General features: G+C 41.9%; 1 protein-coding gene across 2 annotated transcripts in view; it reads left to right on the top strand.

The window, feature by feature from the left end:
* RHOJ (ras homolog family member J) overlaps positions 1 to 22,241 on the top strand; it is a 128,102-nt gene that overhangs the window by 99,436 nt on the left and 6,425 nt on the right. Inside the window, exon 5 of one of the 2 annotated variants that reach the window (XM_010378102.2) lies at positions 675 to 3,040. The exons of the other annotated variant lie outside the window; for it this stretch is intronic. Coding sequence (XP_010376404.1) covers positions 675 to 821 — 147 coding nt within the window. The 3' untranslated portion in view covers positions 822 to 3,040. Of the gene's footprint in view, positions 1 to 674; positions 3,041 to 22,241 lie in introns of those variants that run through there. 2 annotated transcript variants of the gene reach the window in all.

The following is a 22,241-nucleotide window of genomic DNA, read 5'->3' as shown; positions in this document are numbered from 1 at the left end:
GCGAAACTCCATCTCAAAAATAAATAAATAAATAAACAAATACATAAATAAAATGTTAAAACTAAATAATAATGCCAGTTGGATATTACCTTGTTGAGGTATACCTTAAAAGAGGTACATTTTAATCAAGAATGACCTATAAAACCATATCACTCACTCCCTTTCTATCTGCTTTATCAACCAAGCTGACACTTTGCCTTTTACCATACCAAAGGAGATACATTTCACTTATACATGATTTACACATTCTGCCTACAAATGAGAGGATATGAAAAACAAGATCATGCACCCCTGTTCTTCACAAAACGTATTTAAATTATATCATTGGTTTTGAATTGTCTCCTAATTTTTTAGATCTTTATATTTTTTATATTCTTAGGAAGAAATGGCTATGGATCAATTTCAGGATGTACTGCTTTCCAGAAGTGATCCACAACCATTTATTGCTAATAAAAGAATGTAAGAAATACAAAAATACAAAAAAAAAAAAAATAGGATAACAGATACAAATTGAAATGCAAAAAAAAAAAAAAAAAAAGACAAACATAATCCAAACCACCCCATAGGCTATTTGTGGGACAGGCAGAAGTGAGTGCTTGTCTGGGCAGCGAGTTGATACCACCGTGCTGTTCTCTTTTTTCTCTCTCATGCCTTTCTCTCTTTTGCGTTTTAAGATCGGAGCGCAGTGCTACTTGGAATGCTCTGCTCTGACTCAGAAAGGTCTCAAAGCGGTTTTTGATGAAGCAATCCTCACCATTTTCCACCCCAAGAAAAAGAAGAAACGCTGTTCTGAGGGTCACAGCTGCTGCTCAATTATCTGAGGTTGTCCGGGACCTGCCTCCACCCCACCCAGGCATGAGAATGGCAGCCAATGTCTGCGGCCAAGCTCCAGCCAAAAAGGAGGGCACGATCAGAAAGGAATTCCCTTTGCATGGAGGCTTGTCCCTCCACCCTGTGAGCCCTCCCAACACAGCACACTAGTCAGCCCACTGCCACAACCTCCCTGCCAGCCAGAAGCATCCGTACTGCACACTCTCTGAGAATGCTGGGCCTGGATTGCAGACAGTGCCGCTGCTGATCATATCAAAAACAAAGTCACAGCCATCTTACATTTTACAAATCCCCAGCTCATGAACGCGAAGCTGATAGGAAATCACCCCAGGGAACCCGAAAAAGAAAGTTGGTTCCTCTCTTGGTGGCCTTACTTGATGTTTTACAAAACTTGGGACTACAATACTAACCTTTTTTTCTGAATCTGCTGTTTTACTCATGTGTCTCACATTCATTTGTATTATATCAAGAAATGTACTAATTTCCAGTTTACTCAGGCCTTACAAATCCATGCCAAATTAGCCTAAAGACAAGGCATTTTATATTCATTTCTATTTTCAGCATGTTTCTACCAAAGCTATTAGAATCAACACGTACCTCTGAACGCCTGATTATAAGAAAACATGAGAAGACTTTAAAAGTTTTGGAAATTTACAGAGCCATGATTTTTGAACCTGATTGAAAGAAAACCATCTGAATTGTTGCAGGTCCACATTTTTGCCAAAGATGCACTCTACCAATGCTTAGTAGTGGCCTGATTTTTTTCCATATTATATTGCCATGACAAACTAAAAATGAACTGTGTTTAAGAATGTAGTATTTCTGCTTTTCATCCAAGTTGATTGGGGGAAGAATATGGCAGGATCCATCTTTTACAGTATTGTGTATTCAGTAAAGTGGACGTTCCTGCTCCTCCCCTCCCCCATTGCATGCCCTCTTCCTCCCTTGATTTCACTTTCTCTCATGCCCAGATCCTTTTGTTCTCCCCAGTTATAACCCAGTTATAAAAGAAAGACCTGAGCATAAAAATACATGTTTAAAAATACCTAAAGGTAAAGGAAAGTGTGTTAATTTTTCTATTTACTTCAACTGAAAGGCTTCTCAGCTCACCCCATGTAAGTTCTCATTCCATGTAAATGACATTTTCCAGTCACAGCTGGTACTGATATTGCATCTCTCTTTCCTTACTCATCCTCCCAAATGTCTTTGTGGGAGCCATATCAGTGGATACCAAGCTCTGTATCCCTTTGTCCCCTGCCCTCCACGATGTGTGACATAGAACAGGGACTTTGGTCCTGGGAAAGCAAAAGCTCGCAGTAAGGAATCCTGTGCCAAATCATATACAACAATTCCAAACCTCCAGGAATGTTTGTATCATAGAGCGAATTACTTCCTGCCTTTTCATTAGCGCCTGTCAGGGCTTCTAATTAGTCTACTTGCTTATAAGTGCCCTGGAATCATCCAGGTAGGATGATTTTTTTATTAATTTTTTGCAATTGCATGAGCAAAGTGCTTCTTAGTAGTATGAAATTACAACAATTTTAGTTTAAGACTTTCCAGATTCAAGCTCCCACTGTTGGAAAAAAACCAGCCTTTCTAATCTCTTCTGCTACTGGAGTAAGCCCTTAAGAATTGCGTGACAGCCAGGCACAGTGGCTCACGCCTGTGATCCCAACACTTAGGGAGGCTGAGATGGGTGGACCACTTGAACTCACGAGTTCGAGACCAGCCTGTGTAATGTAGTGAGACCCTGTGTCTCTATAAAAAATTAAACATTAGCCAGTTGTAGTGACACACACCTGTAGTCCCAGCTACTCAGGAGGCTGAAGCAGAAGGATCACTTGAGCCCAGAAGGTAAGACTGCAGTGAGCTGTGACTGTGCCACTACACTCCAGCCTAGGTGACAGAGCAAGAACCTGTCTAAAAAAAAAAAAAAAACAAACAAAAAAAAAAAAACCCTACATTTCAAGTACTATTTCCCTTCTCTCCCATCTAATTGCTAAACATTTTCTTTCATACACATACACTCCACTGACTAGAAAACAGGAGTTTTAAGTCAAAGCCTGACATTTAGAGAAAACAAGGACTTTCTGCCTTTATAAATGGAAATCAACTGTGTATGAACTATAACTCTGCAGAGGTGATGAACTCATCCTTTACAAACAATAATGAGCTTTTAGTCCTGTAATAAATGAAATGTTACTAGGCAGCTTTGTTGCATGATTGCATAGTTACATCTTGCTAACAGGCCACTCGTTTCTCATTGACGTGGATGAAAAATTGAGAGCAGTATGTTTCCAGGTGTGTGCACTCGACAGGCAAATAGCTCCCCAGGTCATCGCTTCCCTAATGGGCCACAGGAAGTAAGCTGATCATGATGGGGAGATCACTCTGTCACCCAGAACCAGCAACTGGATAGAGACTGTGGTTAGTGTCTGGGTGGAGCGCAGGCTCCCGGGGGTCTTAGGAGCTAATTACTGAATAAAACAATCGAGAACAAAGCAACCTAAATAAGTTAATGTCATTCTGCCAAATTAATCAGTTATTCCTTGTTTCATGGCAAGATCCAGTTTGTTTCACTAAAAAGTGTTTTCTGCTATAAGATTAAACTGTCTTCTGAAACCAAAAATAAGAAGAGACATAGAGGCCGGGCGCAGTGGCTCACGCCTGTAATCCCAGCACTTTGGGAAGCAAAGGCAGGTGGATCATGAAGTCAAGAGATCGAGACCAGCCTGGCCAACATGGTGAAACCCTGTCTCTACTAAAAATACAAAAGTTAGCTGGGCATGGTGGCGGGCACCAGTAATCCCAGCTACTCAGGAGGCTGAGGCAGGGGAATTGCTTGAGCCCAGGAGGTGGAGGTTGCAGTGAGCCGAGATCATGCCATTGCACTCCAGCTGGGGCAACAGAGCCAGACTCCATCTCAAAAAAGAAAAAAGAAGAGACATAGAAATTTGAAGAAGGATCCTTTAATGGTCCACACCATCTTCCAAAGTCCAGAAGTGGCAGCTGATACCCATTTGAAAGTAAAATCCTAGCTTTTCAGAGCTAGACAAGGCCTCAGAAACTATAGCTCAATTCCTCATCATACTGATGATAAACTCAGACCTAGATGGGTAAAAAGAGGTGTGTTGTAGCAGTGCTGGGACAGATCTTAGTTTTTCTGCTTCCCATACAATCCTCTTCAACCCAATACTAAAATGTATTCATTATCACACATATTAAGCTGGAGTTTTGTAGCCATGTTATTAGAGTTGCAACTGTTTATCCTATAGATTCCAGCCACATTTTAAACATATAACTTCATGTAGTTAGGCCACTAAAAATAAAGTAATCCATCAAGCTAGTAATACACTAGAGAATTTGACCTACATACTAAGATACCTGAAATCCACAGTATACGGCAATTTAACCCCCATCTAATAATGGCTCAATCAAGTAGCTAAACATATTTATTTCACTCGGATGGTTGGTTGGTTGGTTGGTAGAACGAATGGACTCCTTGGCTATTTTGGGAACACAAAGGACTAGGACACAAGTCAAAGCCACGTCCACAGTAAGAAATCCGGGCTGATTTCTGCCAAGAAAAGTTACAAAGAATAATTACTTGATAACGTGGGTAAATTTCGACATAAAAGAAGTAATGGATAAAAAGAAAGAAAAATGAACAATTGCTGAAGACAGTAATTACAGCAACCCTAAACCAGAAAGCACTAAGCCAGGAAGTCAAAAACTAAGGCATACACGTATGACAAGGCGCAGGGGTTGGTCCTGAGACTTCAGTGAGAATATGTCCGATCAGGATATGCAAAGAACCATTTGGAAGATTTCTAGTTCATAAGAGAAGTACCAAATGAAGTGGATGTGACCATATGCAATTTGCATAGGACCCCCAAGGAGGAAATGGTATGACATGGTAGTAAAAAAGCAATCACAACTACACTCACAATTTTAGGAGAAAATAAAACTAAATCCAGAATTTGAAGCCAACAACAACAAAAAAAACTGTCATTATTTAGGGTATACGTTCCTGTGGGCAGTACCTTGCAAAGTAGAGCATCTTCAAGAAGAAATATTTGACTTGAGGTAAGGCTTTCAAGATTGCCATATTACATTCATAAACGCAAACTCATCCTTGTGACCAAAGTGACAGAAGATTAGAAATTAAGGCTTTGCTTTAAAGAAATGTTGACATCATGCTGGAAATTATTATCCAGCTACTTACACGTTTGTTTTTAAATCCATCCCTATGTTTAGCTGCCAAAATGCAAACTGCACATTCTGTCTCAACAGAGAGCGCCACAGGTCACCAGCTATTATTCTCCCAGGAGTCATGGAGTAGGCTGCCCAAGTACACATAAGGAAACTCAACAAACTATTTTCATTTCAAGGACCATTAGAAACAGAAAGGAAAAGAGAAGGTCAGGGAAACTTAGTTTCTAACAAAGGAAGTGAGGCACTTTGAAAAAGAAAATATTTAGAGAATGGAGAGGAAGCTAAACCCAAACAGCCAAAAGGCACAGCTGACAATTATTCCAGGAAGTTGGTAACTTCTGCCTGGTCTCTAGAAGCACAGGAAGAAAAGGACTGTTAGCATGAAGAACACTCGATGGTTCTAGGTATCCAGGTGGAGTCAGTCAACAGGGCTAACCATGTGATAATCCTGGGCAATTCCACCTCACAGTTCACTAAAAAACAAATGAAACCCTGGGCAAAGCCCTTTGGGTCTTTAATAGTAATGGAGGACATCACCCTCTCACTTTCTCTGCTTCTACACAGCAGGCAGTCAAGGAAAACTTGCCAAGAAATATGAGTGAATAAATGATTTTGAAAGTTTCATCGAGCAGGAACATGAAAAGGATGATTTGGGGATAGCTGGAAGGATAGTTACTTGTATGAATAATATTTATTCATCGTCAGTGAGATATTTCTAAATGGAAAGATTGTATTTAAAATGTACAACCACAATAACAGAAGAAAAAAAATGCAAGATAAAGCAACAGTTCATAGTGCCACATCGGTCAACAAAGACCAGAAAGGAAATTAAAGCACAAGTTCTACTCAGCAGCACTTCAGCCATCAGAAGCTCTGCTGTGCTATTTTGCAGATCTCTTTCAGTTAGGGGAGGAATGAGTCAAAGAGGGCTTGGCTGCTCTGTGAAATGGTGACATTCAAGTTCAACAATAGTTCTTGGCTTTGAAATTCCACTACAGGAAATTAGAGTAAAATATGCACCATTAATCTTGGTCACAATCTATTTTTTTTCTCCTTAGAGGATGTCAAAAAACTAGGGTTGCTTCAGTGTGTGCGTGTGTTTTAAATATGTTCTACTTTGATAATTTCATTTTGTTCTATGAGTTCTGCAGTGACTCAGAAGCTCCATGATACTATAACTGGAGTAATTTTGTTGTATTTTTAGCCACGTTCTCCAAGCCTCCCAGTATATCTGTGATCTTTGCCGAACAGAATCTGATCAGTGTTATAGGGGAAATGATGTGTGAGGCTCTACAAGGAGAGGGTCTCCAGGGCCCACACCTGGGTCATGCCTTGAAGTAGCCTCAGCACACTTAGCCGCCCAGTGATTCTGTGCAAGTGGATCTCAATCTTTTGAGCTTACGTTAGTTCTTTGGGGAGAAAAAAAGATAGAAACAACTTCTGAATAGGGCAGTGTGTTTGGGGCAGCTTTGTGAATACATATCTAAAATTACCTCCATTTGTCTTTTTTTGTTTGTTTGTTTGTTTGAGACGGAGTCTCGCTCTGTCGCCCGGGCTGGAGTGCAGTGGCCGGATCTCAGCTCACTGCAAGCTCCGCCTCCCGGGTTTACGCCATTCTCCTGCCTCAGCCTCCCGAGTAGCTGGGACTACAGGCGCCCGCCTGGTCGCCCTGCTAGTTTTTTGTATTTTTAAGTAGAGACAGGGTTTCACCGTATTAGCCAGGATGGTCTCGATCTCCTGACCTCGTGATCCGCCCGTCTCGGCCTCCCAAAGTGCTGGGATTACAGGCTTGAGCCACCGCGCCCGGCCCCCATTTGTCATTTTTTTAAATCAATTTTTTTCAAGCAATCAGATTCTTTTCTCCTACAGGAGCTGTGGGCAAGAAAGCTAATGAATTCTACATCCTTCTCATCACCTGGTTTAAATTGTTTTCTGCTCTGAGTAAACAGTAATTACTGTTTAAGTACATCTCAGCAGAATTTTATCCCAATTGCAACAGTTCATGTTCCTCCTAATGTAATCTCTGCAGAGGAAATGATCGTCGAGGGAAGTAGGCTGACCTGCTCACAGGATAGCGAACTTACAATCTGCACCTTATGTAATGGCAATTCTGTGTGCCTGTGTCATAATTATTGGAATATTATTTTATGCGGTTTTTCTTTTGTTTGTTTTTTTGAGACGGAGTCTTGTTCTATCGCACAGGCTGGAGCGCAGTGGCACAATCTCGGCTCACTGCAAGCTCCACCTCCTGGGTTCACGCCATTCTCCTGCCTCAGCCTCCTAAGTAGCTGCGACTACAGGCGTCTGCCACCAGGCCCGGGTAATTTTTTTGTATTTTTAGTAGAAACGGGGGTTTCACGGTGTTAGCCAGAATGGTCTCGATCTCCTGACCTCGCGATCTGCCCTGCCTCGGCCTCCCAAAGTGCTGGGATTACAGGCGTAAGCCACTGCGCCCGGCCTATTTTATGCATTCTTTAACATTACAATTTATTTTGTGCCATGTTCTGACTTTTAAGTCATTAAATCGTCCTCTGTTCATATTTCTGGGTAATCTGAGGGTGTCTCCATGTGCCATTCCAGAAAATTGCCTTCCCCAGGCCTCTGTTAGAACAAGAAATTGTCCAGCCCCTTGTAACTCAAAATGTGGCCTGGGAACCAGCAGCGTCAGCCTTACCTGGGAGCTACCAAGGACTGTGGAATTTCAGGCTCAACCCAGACCTACTGAATCAGAATCTGCATTTTTAACAGGACCCCCAAGTGATTTGTGTACACAGTGAAATAGGGGAAGTACTGGTCTCTGAGATAACCAAGTTCATCATCAGTCTTTATATCCAAACAGATAGCTGCCTAGCGAAGAACCATCAACTTAGCCTGTCTCTCAGATGCTACCTTTTGAGTATTCCTTAGGCCAATATTTGAGTTGCTCACATTTACTGGGTGAATAAAAGGGCTGTCAGAAGTCTTTTCTTTTTCTTGTCATGTGCAGCCCAGCTGCAGGAAAGGAATATGCGTATTTTAGAATCAAAAGCAGAAAAGCAGCATCTGGTTTGCTAGATCTGCTAGATCTAAAGTACTTCTGTTCTGAAAGTCTTTTTCATGTTTATTAGGGTGAGAAAAAAATGCTCCCCCAAAATTATTTTCCAAGAAAGCATAAGAAAGATTCATGGTACATGAAGTTTTATAAACTCACGAAATAAAGATAAAACAAATTTCTTAGGCATGAAACTTTTGGTAAAGTTTCTGTCTTCACTGCTTAAAACACAGAGCTCTAGATGACAAAATAAGGGTTGATTACAAACAACTTGTCCTCTAAACAGGACACAGACGCATGCCAGAGACTTGTGTTGTTATTGCCTTCAGCACAGATCAGAGTTTTATTAACTTTCTAAACATATTTTTACTAAACATCACTGGGGACCATGCTTTGTTCTCCCTGCCCACACCCCACCCTGTGTACAAGAGCCCTTTAAAAATTGTACACAACCATGTACAGCAGCCTATCAACTTATTCAAATCCTATGGTTGCTGATGAAGTTCTGAAGGCAAATCACACCTACCTTCAAACAAATCAAAAAAATAGCACAAGGGGCGGGGCACGGTGTCTCACGCCTGTAATCCCAGCACTTTGGGAGGCCGAGGTGGGCGGATCCTGAGGTCAGGAGATCGAGACCATCCTGACTAACACGGTGAAACCCCGTCTCTACTAAAAATAAAAATAAAAATAAAAAATTAGCCGGGCGTGGTGGCGGGCCCCTGTAGTCCCAGCTACTCGGGACGCTGAGGCAGGAGAATGGCATGAACCTGGGGGACGGAGCTTGCAGTGAGCCGAGATCCGGCCACTGCACTCCAGCCTGAGCGACAGAGCGAGACTCAGTCTCAAAAGAAAAAAAAAAAAGCACAAGGACCACCTGTGCTCTTGTACCTGCAAATGGCCTAGCTAATTTTCTCACTAGGCTGTCAGTGATTCGGTCCCACAATAAGGACCCGCTAGCACTGTGCAGGTGCAGTCACTAAAGGCCTACTTCCTCTAGGAAGCACCAACCACCTCCCTCTTCCTGCAGTAGGTTTCACTTTACATTTGCAGACACAGGTCTGCCGTTAGGACATTCAATCAGGTGTTCCTCATGCTCCAAGCAACTGGAACCCACCTGTGTTCCAAGATTACCTTTCAACTGAAAAGCTTTTAAAGTCCAGGCACAGTGGCTCATGCCTGTAATCCCAGCATTTTGGGAGGCCGAGGCGGTTAGATCACCTGAGGTCGGGAGTTCGAGACCAGCCTGGCCAACATGGCAAAACCCCATCTCTACTAAAAATACAAAAATTAGCTGGGCATGGTGGCATATGCCTATAATCCCAGCTACTTGGGAGGCTGAGACAGGAGAATGCTTGAACCTGGGAGGCAAGGGTTGCAGTGAGCCGAGGTTATGCCACTGCACTCCAGCCTGGAAGACAGAGAGACTCCATCTCAAAAAAAAAAAAAAGCTTTTAAACTGGGACAGCTGTCACCTCTGGGAGCCACTCGGCTAGCCAAAGCAGCTAACATTCTTGGGTTTCAGCAAATTCCAAAACAGAATCTTACCAAAGATTTTTTCCTTTGTTTGTTTTTTTTTCTTTGTTTGGACAGAGTTTCGCTCTCATTGCCCAGGCTGTAGTGCAATGGCATTATCTCAGCTCACGGCAACCTCCACCTCCCAGGCTCAAGCGATTCTCCTGTCTCAGCCTCCCAAGTAGCTGGGATTAGAGGCAGGTACCACCACACCTGGCTAATTTTGTCTGTTTTTAGTAGAGATGGGGTTTCTCCATGTTGGTCAGGCTGGTCTGGAACTCCTGACCTCAGGTGATCCGCCTGCCTTGGCTTCCCAAAGTGCTGGGATTACAGGAGTGAGCCACCATGCCTGGCCGATTATTTCTTTTTACTGCAAATGTATCCCTGATTTCTTCCTTATAACCACTGATGCAAGCAGCCAAAAGGGCTTCTACCACAAGGGCCTGCCTATCTTCCTACAGCCTGCCACAGCATGGCACTCCAACCCAGCTACTTCCTTCCCCAGGCCACAAAGGAAAGTCTATTTTATCCTCTTCAAAAAAAAATGAACAGGAGAAAACTGGTATCAACAATCTATTTGACTTCAAGAATCCATTTACTTGTAATCTTAAAATGTTTAATTCCCAGTACCTTTACTGCAATAGTAAAATAAATTCCCCATCCGGGATAACTAAAGACCTCTCTGCATTTGAATAAAAACATTTCTACTGAATGAGGCACACTGAAATGATTAAGTGCTGAAGGAGAGAACCCTCCCCGAACCGCCCTTGCTCAGAGCCCACTCGCTTCTCCCTCCTTTGCAGCATAGAGATTGGCATGGGTACATTTATGGTACATCAGTTCCTTTCAGCTTTGACCTGAAGTTGGCTCAGATTTAGTTAATGCTGAAATTTGCAGCTGACTTCAATCGGACTTTGCTTCTCGTTAATGAGTTGACATTACAGTGGGGAGATGTTTCAGCATTTGCTCCTTGAGCTTGCTCAAGCAGGAGCCAAAAGCTGAACAAGATCTTCCTCTTAAAAACAAGTCCAACACATTTTAAAAGAATGGATAGTTTAATTCCACTCATTAAAACTGGTCCCCCCCAAATATTTTAATTTTGTTATGCAGATTCCAAGAAGAAATGGAAAATGGGAGGTTCAAAACAGTCTGGAAGCTTCGATCATCGGACTGTGATGGCTCACTCCTCCATGTTGGGTCACTTGAAGACTTTTTTTTTTTCCTGAGACAGAGTCTCACTCTGTTGCTTAGGCTGGAGTCCAGTGGCATGATCTCAGTTCACTGTAACCTCTGCCTCCCAGGTTCAAGCGATTCTCCTGCCTCAGCCTCCCGAGTAGCTGGGACTACAGGCGTGCACCACCAAGCCCAGCTAATTTTTGTATTTTTAGTAGAGACGGGGTTTCACCATGTTGGCCAGGCTGATCTCGAACTCCTGATCTCAAGTGATCTGCCTACCTAGGCCTCCCAAAGTGCTGGGATTACAGGCGTAAGCCACCGTGCCAGGCTACCACCTGACAAATCTTTACATAAGCAACATAGTAAAGCCGAGAAAGCATGATCTGTTCATGTATTTCATGTAGAAAGAACTTGCAAACTAACAGGATAAAATGTTTAAGTGCATAATTCTGTATGTATATACTTCCTTGAGATAATAACTATTAATAGTTCATCAATATCCCTTATTGTGTGTGTGTACAGTTTATTTTCAGTAAATAAATGCTCTTTCAAATGATTTTAACTCATATTTGCAACTTGGGGATAGTCACATTTATTCCTTGCTTGTAATTCTTTGAAATCACCAAAAGAAAACTACTATTCTTATCTTGGTATTATTGATATTCTTTATTAAAGTAAAATGTTTTTTGTCTTTTAGAGAAAGTCTGTTTGGTTTTGTCAGGGGCATGGGGAAGGAGGTGTTTGTATTTTTGGCTTTGTGTGACTTTCCAAAAGCCCCAATGGCTCACAATCAAGGTCAAAGCATATAACTAACTGTTCTTGTGTATCAGGAAGCCTTTATTTAAAAAAACTCAATTATTTACTATGCTAAAGAAATTGTACAGCCAGAGGAAATTAGGGTCAAACATAAAGCCAAAGAGCTTGGAAAGGTTTATTTTATTTCTGATAATGAGGACCTGGAAAAGAGAATAGAATACTCCCTCTAAATTTCTTAACATTGGAGACAAATCCCTGCCTTACATTGCCAATTACAGTGCTTTGCACCTGCTCCCCTTGTTTTCTCATCCTTCCCTAGTTCTTGTCCCGGATGTCACCTGCTCGGAAGGCTTCAGTACCCCCTCCAGACACTCTAGGATCACAACCACAAGCCTCTAAGCCTACTAGACTTCCCTGTACACAATTCCAAACAATCCCATTCATTAAACCAAAGGATTGCTTGAGCCTTGAGCCTGGGAAGTCAAGGCTGCAGTGAGCCAAGATCGTGCTACCCTGCACCCCAGCCTTGGTGACAGAAACACTGTTTCAAAATAAAAAAGCTCCCATGGAAAAATAAAATTCCAGGAAATTCCCCCTCTTTTTACCATTTATCAGCTACAAAATAACACATTTCGGATTCTAAAAGACCCTCTGAACAAGCGGACTGCTCCTGCAGGACCCAGGAGACCCCCCCAAAACTGTGAGTGCCCCAAGTGTGCAAGGGGGAAAGGGAAACCCTCCTCTCCTGAACACACACCTGCACTGGAGAAGATGAAGCTCTGTTTGCTGGAAAAGTCTCCAACTTTACCAGGAGCTGAGTCAGTTTGGAGAACCAAGGGAAATACAGGGGTACAGGAAGCAGCAGAAAGGCCCTGGGAGCTCGCTGGGTCCCCAAGCAGCCCATTCCTGCATAGCACCACAGGGATCCATCAGGAGGGCGGCCAGAGAAGCAGGGGGTAAAACTCCACAGGGAAAAGGAATTGTCTAGCTGAGCTTTGTAACAATTTGAACGCAGTGAGAAGCCTCCTGGCCAAAACTCAGGGGAAGGTGCAAATCTGGTGTCCAGACTCCACGTGCAGGGGAAGAACCAAGCCCTTTCCTTTACTTTCAAAGCTGGGAGGCGGATAGCCTGGGGCAGGTTTTCAAGCCCATATTGCCCTCTGCCTGGGGGTCTGGAGGCCTGTTGGGTGAGGGCGGGCACGGTGGGAGTGAGACAGATCGTTTGATTTGCATGGGAGCTGCATGAGGCCTGTGATTGCTGACTTTCCCCCACTTCCCTGACAACCGGCAAGACATAGCAGAGGCAGCCATAATCCTCCTGGGTACACAACCCCAGTGGCCTGGGAATCTCACCCCATTCTCCACAGCAGCAGCAACAAGACCTGACCAAGGAGAGTCTGAGCTCACATATGCCTAGCCCTGCCCCCACCTGATGGTCCTTCCCTACCCACCCTGGTAGCAGAAGACAAAGGGCTTATAATCTTGGGAGTTCTAGTGCCCCGCCCACCACCGTTCATCCCCGTAATACCACAGCTGATACTCTCTGGAAAGCACCACCTTCTGGCAGGAGGTCAACCAGCACAAACATAGAACATTCAATCACCAAAGCTAAGAACCTTCACGGAGGCGAGATTTCCTTGAGAGGTGATTCCAGTTGGTTATTGGGGGTGGTGGGGAGAGGGAGGGAGGGAGGGAGAGGGAGAGAGAGAGAGAGAGAGAGAGAGAGAGAGAGAGAGAGAGAGAGAGAGAGAGAGAGAATTTATTCCAGGCAGAAGACACCACATATAGACAAGTAGAAGAAAGAAATTCAGAGCTCAAAGACAAGGTGTTTGAATTAACCCAATCCAACAAAGACAAAGAAAAAAAACAAGAAAATATGAACAAAGCCTCCAAGATGACTGGGATTGTGTTAAACAACCAAACCTAAGAATAATTGGTATTCCTGAAGAAGAAGGTAATTCTAACAGCTTGGAAAACGTATTTGGGGGAATAATCGAGGCAAACTTCCCTGGTCATGCTAGAGACCTAGACATCCAAATACAAGAAACACAAAGAACACCCAGGAAATTCACAACAAAAAGATCTTCACCTAGGTACACTGTCATCAGGTTATCCAAAGTTAAGATGAAGGAAAAAATCTTAAGAGCTGTGAGACAGAAGCACCAGGTAACCTATAAAGGAAAACCTATCAGATTAACAGCAGATTGCTCAGCAGAAACCCTACAAGCCAGAAGGGATTGGGGCCCTATCTTCAGCCTCCTCAAACAAAACAATTATCAGCCAAGAATTTTGTATCCAGCAAAACTAAGCATCATATATGAAGGAAAGATACAGTCATTTTCAGACAAATAAATGCTGAGAGAATTCGCCATTACCAACCCACCACTACAAGAACTGCTATGCTAAAAGGAGCTCTAATTCTTGAAACAAATCCTGGAAACACATCAAAACAGAACCTCTTTAAAGCATAAATCACACAAGACCTATAAAGCAAAAATTCAAGTTAAAAAGCAAAAAAAAAAAAAAAAAAAGTAGGCAACAAAGAGCACAAGGAATGCAACAGTACCTCACATTTCAATGCTAACATTGAATGTAAATGACCTAAATGCTCCACTTAAAAGATACAGAACCACAGAACGGATAAGAACTCACCTGCCAACTATCTACTGCCTTCAGGAGACTCACCTAGCACAGAAGGACTCACATAAACTTAAAGTCAAGGGGTGGAAAAAGGCATTTCATGCAAATGGTCACCAAAAGTGAGCAGGGGTATCTATTCTTATATCAGAAAAACAAACTTTAAAGCAACAACAGTTAGAAGAGACAAAGAGGGACATTATCTAATGGTGAAAGGCCTTGTCCAACAGGAAAATATCACAGTTATAAACATATATGCACCTAACACCGGAGGTCCCAAATTTATAAGACAATTACTAGTAGACTTAAGAAATGAGATAGACAGCAACACAATAATAGTGGGGACTTCAATACTCTACTGACAGCACTAGACAGGTCATCAAGACAGAAAGTCAACAAAGAAACAATAGATTTAAACCATACCTTTGAACAAATGGACTTCACAGATATATACAGAACATCATCATCCAATAACCACAGAATATACATTCCATTCAACAGTGCATGGACCTTTCTCCAAGATCGACCATATGATAGGCCATAAAACAAGCCTCAATAAATTTAAGAAAATTGAAATTATATCAAGCACTCTCCCAGACCACAGTGGAATAAAACTGGAAATCAATTCAAAAGGAAGCTTCAAAACCATGAAAATACATGGAAATTAAATAACCTGCTCCTGAATGAGCATTGGGTCAAAAACGAAATCAAGATTGAAATTTAAAAATTCTTCAAACTGAACGACAGTAATGACACAACCTATCAAAACCTCTGGGATACAGCAAAGGCAGTGCTAAGAGGAAAGTTCATAGCCCTAAATGCCTACATCAAAAAGACTGAAAGAGCACAAACTGACATTCTGAGGTCACACCTCAAGGAACTAGAGAAACAAGAACAAACCAAACCCAAATCCAGCAGAAGAAAGGAAAGAACCAAGGCCGGAGCAGAACTAAGTTAAATTGAAACAAAAATAAATATAAAAGATAAATGAAACAAAAAGCTGGTTCTAGGCCGGGCGCGGTGGCTCAAGCCTGTAATCCCAGCACTTTGGGAGGCCGAGACGGGCGGATCACGAGGTCAGGAGATCGAGACCATCCTGGCTAACACGGTGAAACCCCATCTCTACTTAAAAAAAAAAAAAATACAAAAACTAGCCGGGCGAGGTGGCGGGCGCCTGTAGTCCCAGCTCCTCGGGAGGCTGAGGCAGGAGAATGGCGTAAACCCGGGAGGCGGAGCTTGCAGTGAGCTGAGATCCGGCCACTGCACTCCAGTCCGGGGGACAGAGCGAGACTCCACCTCAAAAAAAAAAAAAAAAAAAAAAGCTGGTTCTTTGAAAAAACAAAGAAAATTGATAGAACATTAGCAAGATTAACCAAGAAGGAACAGAAAAAATCCGAATAACCTCACTAAGAAACAAAACAGGAGATATTACAACTGACACCACTGAAATACAAAAGATCATTCAAGGCTACTACGAACACCTTTACTCACATAAACTAGAAAACCTAGAACAGATGGATAAATACCTGGAAAAATACAACTCTCCTAGGTAAATCACCGAAGAATTAGATACCCTGAACAGACCAATAACAAGCAGGAAGTTTGAAATGGTAATTTAAAAATTACCAACAAAAAAAGTACAGGACCAAATGGATTCACAGCAGAATTCTACCAGACATTCAAAAAATTGGTACCAATTCTTTTGACAGTATTCCACAAGATAGAGAAAGAAGGAACCCTCCCTAATTCATTCTATGAAGCCAGCATCACCCTCATACAAAAACCAGGAAAGGACCTAACCAAAAAACAAAACTATAGACCGATATCCTTGATGAACATAGATGCTAAGATCCTTAACAAAATACTTGCTAACTGAATCCAACAACAAAAAGATTATCAAAAAGATAATCCACAATGATCAAGTGGGTTTCATGCCAGGGATGATTTAACATACACAAGCCAATAAATGTGATACACCACATAAACAGAATTAAAAACAAAAATCACATGATCATCTCAAAAGATGCAGAAAAAGCATTCAACGAAATCCAGTATCACTTTACAATTAAAACTCTCAGTAAAGTCGTCATAAAGGGGACATACCTTAATGTAATAAAAGCCATCTATGACAAACTCACAGCCAACATAATACTGAATGGGGAAAAGTTGAAACCTGTCCCTCTGAGAACTGGAAAAAGACAAAGATACCCACTTTCACCACTTCTCTTCAACAGAGCACTGGAAGTCCTAGCCAGAGCAATCAGACAATAGAAAGAAATAAAGGGCATCCAAATCGGTAAAGAGGAAGTCCAACTGTCACTGTTTGCTGAAGATATGATCGTTTACCTCGAAAACCCTAAGTTCTCCTCCAGAAAGCTCCTAGAATTGATAAAATAATTCAGCAAAGTTTCCAGATACAAGATTAATGTACACAAGTCAGTAGCTCTTCTATACACCAACAGCGACCAAGCAGAGAATCAAATAAAAAAACTCAACCCCTTTTACAATAGCTGCAAAAGAAAAAAACAAGAAAGAAAGGAAGAAAACTCAGGAATATAGCTGGGTATATTCCTGGGTATATACCTTGGGTTCAGGGTATCTAATTCTTCGGTGATTTACCTAGGAGGGTTGTATTTTTCCAGGTATTTATCCATCTGTTCTAGGTTTTCTAGTTTATGTGAGTAAAGGTGTTCATAGTAGCCTTGAATGATCTTTTGTATTTCAGTGGTGTCAGTTGTAGTATCTCCTGTTTCGTTTCTTAGTGAGGTTATTCGGATTTTTTCTCTTCCTTCCTGGTTAATCTTGCTAATGGTCTATCAATTTTATTTGTCTTTCCAAAGAACCAGCTTTTTGTTTCATTTATCTTTTATATTTCTTTTTGTTTCAATTTAACTTTCAAAGGATTTGAAAGACCTCTACAAGGAAATCTACAAAACGCTGCTGAAAGAAATCATAGATGACACAAAAAAAATGGAAACATCCCATGCTCACGGATGGGTAGAATCAATAGTGTGAAAATGACCATACTGCCAAAAGCAATGTACAAATTCAATGCAATCCCCATCAAAATACCACCATCACTCTTCACAGAATGAGAAAAAACAATTCTAAAATTCATATGGAACCAAAAAAGAGCCCGCATAGCCAAAGCAAGAATAAGCAAAAAGAACAAATCTGGAGGCATCACACTATCTGATTTCAAACTCCACTGTAAGGCCATAGTCACCAAAACAGCATGGTACTGACACAAGAATAGGCACAAAAACCAAGAGGACAGAATAGAGAACCCAGAAATAAACCCAAGTACTTACAGCCAACTGACCTTCAACAAAGCAAACAAAAACATAAAGTGGAGAAAGGACACCCTTTTCAACAAATAGTGCTGGGATAATTGGCTAGTCAAATGTAGGAGAATGAAACTGGATCCTTATCTCACACAAAAATCAACTGAAGATGGATTAAGGACTTAAACCTAAGACCTGAAACTATAAAAATTCTACAAGATAACATTGGAAAATCCCATCTAGACGTTGGTTTAGGCAAGGATTTCATGACCAAGAACCCAAAAGCAAATGCAATAAAAACAAAGATAAATAGCTGGGACCTAATTAAACTAAAGCGCTTTTCCACAGCAAAAGGAACAGTCAGCAGAGTCAACAGACAACCCACAGAGTGGGAGAAAATCTTTACAATCTATACCTCTGACAAAGGACCAATCCAGAATCTACAGCAAACTCAAACAAATCAGTACGAAAAAAAACAAATAATCCCATCAAAAAGTGGGCTAAGGACATGAATAGACAATTCTCAAAAGAAGATATACAAATGGGTAACAAACATGAAAAAATGCTCAACATCACTAATGAGCAGGGAAATGCATATCAAAACCACAATGTGATACCATCACACTCCTGCAAGAATGGCTATAATCAAAAAATCAAAAAAAAAACAGTAGATGTTGGTGTGGATGCAGTGAACAGGGAACACTTCTACACTGCTGGTGGGAATGTAAACTAGTACAGCCTCTAAGGAAAACAGTGTGGAGATTATTTAAAGATCTAAAAGTAGAACTACCATTGGATCCAGCAATCCCACTACTGGGTATTTACCCAGAGGAAAAGAAGTCATTATTCAAAAAAGATATTTGCAAACACATTTTTATGGTGGCCCAATTCACAATTGCAAAATTGTGGAACCAACCAAAATGCCCATCAACCAACAAGTGGATAAAGCAACTGTGGTATATATATACAATGGAATATTACACAGCCATAAAAAGGAATGAATTAACAGTATTTGCAGTGACCTGGATGAGATTGAAGACTATTTTTCTAAGTGAAGTAACTCACGAAAGGAAAACCAAACATCGTATGTTCTCACTGAAATGTGGGAGCTAAGCTATGAGGATGCAAAAGCATAAGAATGATGCAATAGGCTTTGGGGGCTTTGGGGGAAGAGTGGGAGGGGAGCAAGGGATAGAAGACTACAAATATGGTGCAGTGTATACTGCTCAGGTGATGGGTGCACCAAAATCTTACAAATCACCACTAAAGAACTTAAACATATAACCAAATATCGCCTGTACTCCAATAACTTACGGAAGAATAAAAAATAAACACATTTCCAAGAGTAAGGAGTTGCTGAGAGTTAGTTTATGCACCAGAGTCAATTCCCCTGCACCACTCCTCACATGCCTAGGAAAAAAGTTTAGAACATACATCCCTCAGTTCCACAACAGTCTCTTTGAATTTCCCTTCGAGGCTCTGCTTTTTCTCCCTCAGTCTCTTCCATGGTAAGCTTTCATTTAAGCTATAGCAAAACACTATCTTCCTAGAGGTTATACGGGAAACCCAGAGAAAAGTTCCAGTCTCCATAAAACAGCCCGACCTTGCATGGAGCCACCTCCAGGAAAGATGGCAGAAATGCTAATCAATGTGGTAAGAGATGGTCGGACGATAAACTTAAAGACTTCTCCAAGCAGGAATGACTTGTAAGGAGGATTCCAAAAAGGCACTGTGCTCTAGTGGAAAACGTTTGGTTCTGATTCAAAGAAACCTAGCATGTGTTACTTACTAGCTGTGTGACCTTGGACAAGTTATTTGACCTCTCTGAGCTTCTATTTCATCATCTGTAAAATGCTAATGGTATAATGACAATGACAATGCTTACTAGCATAGTTAATACAATAACTAAGAAGTGTTAATATAAAGGATTCTGCTTATAGTAAGAGATCCATAAATAGTAACAATATAGTTTTGTTATTTTCCAAACACAGTACCTTGACACAATTTAAGTTAATAAATATTTGTGGAAAGGAGGGAGAAAGGAAAAGGGAGACTTGAAAAAGATTCAAGTTTAGCACAGTATAAATCCTGATAGAGGTTCTCCTCTTTTTCACTAATAAATTCTCTGATTATAACATAGATCTATTGAGGAAATTGTTTGAATATCATGAACTATTAGCACACAGATCTGCAGATCAGAGCCCTCTGGTGGCCACTGCAGCTTTGCTATCTGTTAGAACAATTATGCCCACCTTGTCTCTTACAGCTGTATGTTGCCACCTGGTCCCTGTTGTCCTAGATCCCTATCACCTACGCTGACACCAGGAAGCCCAGTTCCACAGCAGCTTCCCCAGGCATCAACCTCAGGCTAGAAAGGACAGCGACGATTGAACTTTTCTGAGATGTGCCCCTCACTAGTCATTCTTTGTTGCTTTGTAAAAGAAATGGCCACTAAACCACTAGAACAGCCAACTGGCGAGTTCTCTGGTCTTACGTAATAAATCCATTCTGGCAGGCCCACCTCTCAGTGCCTTTTGTTCCTCAGTACTCTGCCAGGACAGTTCTGGCATCTTCTTTTCATTAATGCAAGCCACCATTTTCCCCACTCTTGAAGGACACATCCCAACAGCACACTGGGACCAGAGCCAGGTGTCCTTTTGATTACATTATATTCTCATAATGCCTGCATATGGATGAAATCTTCTTATCCAGTCTTATATTCTGGCACCCCACCCGCCATATCCCTGTCTAAACCCCCGAGATCCATTGCTAAGCACACTTTACCAATTCCTCCTGGTTTACATTGTCAAATCCTGAAGCTCCTTCAGGGGAGATGCTTGTTCCTCCCACCTCAGAGCAAGCCCCTCCCCAGCCAGATCATCCTGAGACTTGACCATAATTAACCATCTAGAATAATACGGGGGTGTAGGCAATATTTGAGGAGGGCGAGCATCATCATGTAAAGCATCCTCCTCGGCATGGTCTCCAAGCAAGGGGAGTATGCTCTCCACTAGCCAGGAGGAGGCAGGACGTTCATCTGCAGGGAAACCTCGAGTCCGTCATCCACCTAACTGTTCCCATTCCAGGTCTCTATGTCTCACTTTTTCCCTATTAGGACCTTGACTTAAGTATAGGAGACTTGCCAGAGTAGTAAATTCAGCCCTTTTATTAATTCAGCTGCTTTGTCAATTAGATATTAGGCCTAATTTTCAGCACAGTCTGTCCTTCAGCTGCATTCGAAGACAGTCTCTTCAAATCAGCTTTCATATCATGCCTGAGGGCTTTTATTGCACTTAACCACCAACTAATCCCACAGTCCTTATAATTACATGGTCTTCAATATCTCCCAAATATTATTGTATTAGCCAGTGCATGCCTTCCCATGTGTATTCCAGATCGATTTACTACAAGGCAGTCAGTACAGTCATGAACTGCACAATATTTTGGTCAATGGCAGACGGCACATATGGTGGTGGTCCCATAAGATTATATTTTTTCTGTACTTGTTCTATGTTTAGATACACAAATACCTACCATTGTTTTACAGTTGCCTACAGCATTCAGTATAGTAATCTGCTGTACAGATTTGTAGCCTAGCAGCGAAAAGCTATACTTAGCTATGTAGTAGGCTATACCGTCCAGGTTTGTGTAATTACACTATGATGTTCTCACAATGACAGAATTACCTAATGATGCATTTCTCATAATGTACCCTTGTTAAGTGACCCATGACTGTAATTGTGAAGCTACAGCATGCTACCTCCTGCATTCAAGCTGAGCTTCCCAAAAGACAGCTAAGCTGGAGTTTATTCATTTGGCCCCTTAAATCCACTCTCTACCTTTCTTCAACTTAGTGCCTAGCAGGCCAACATTTATGGACGGAATCAATAGGTTTTCTCACTCTCTGCTTTCCCATTTGATTCCCACGTGGTTTTTTTTTTGTTTTGTTTTGTTTTGTTTTTGTTTTTTTCTTTTTCTTTTTCTTTTTCTTTTTTTTTTTTTTTTAGAGATGGGGTCTTGCTCTGTCATTCAGGCTGACGTGCAGTGGCACGATCACAGCTCATTTGCAGCCTTGACCTCCCAGTCTCAAGGGATCCTCCCACCTCAGCCCCCTGAGTAGTTGGGAGTACAGGTGCACACCACCATACCCAGCTAATTTTTTATTTTTATTTTTTGAAGAGACAGGGTCTCACCATGTTGTAATTCTTCCACCTCGGGCTCCCAAAGTGCTAGGATTACAGGAATGAGCCACCACACCCCGCTTGATTCCCGTTTAATTCAACAGAAGACCAGGGAGGAGAGTGAGGATGGGTGTCTGCTCCCCCACCTCCCTCCCTACCAGGTCTCAGTTTGGGAAGGGCTGCATCCTCCTAGCAAAGGCTGCAGCTCCTGTCGTGGATCTCACTCCCACAGTTCTCTCTGGGGTCTGACAATCACTCCCTCCTCTCGCTCCTTCAGCCTAGGGTTGTCCATTGCTGCTGAACCAGATCTGTTTCATCCCCACTTATTGGTTTCCTTAATTCTGCTCACACATTTATAAATCATCTCTTCCGTATCCCACTGCAATAGATCACTGGTTTCCTGCCAGGACCCTTATTCATGCTGTGGTCATCTTTTCTCAAATCCTGACAAGCCCTTTGTGCCTCAGAAAATTCTGAGGAAAGTCTTTAGGGGTGGGTTGAAAACACTTGAGTGGCACCACCCAGGATTCATCCCTAATCATCACCCACTGCTCCAGGAGAGACCCCAAGTACTTGCCTTTTTCTTACGTTACAGTGACTTCCTTTCCTACCAAC

The sequence above is a fragment of the Rhinopithecus roxellana genome, chromosome 5 (assembly GCF_007565055.1).
Source record: "Rhinopithecus roxellana isolate Shanxi Qingling chromosome 5, ASM756505v1, whole genome shotgun sequence".
NCBI classification, from domain to species: Eukaryota; Metazoa; Chordata; class Mammalia; order Primates; family Cercopithecidae; genus Rhinopithecus; species Rhinopithecus roxellana.
The sequence above is the reverse complement of the archived record's forward strand: the minus strand, read 5'-3'. Positions and strand labels throughout refer to the sequence as shown.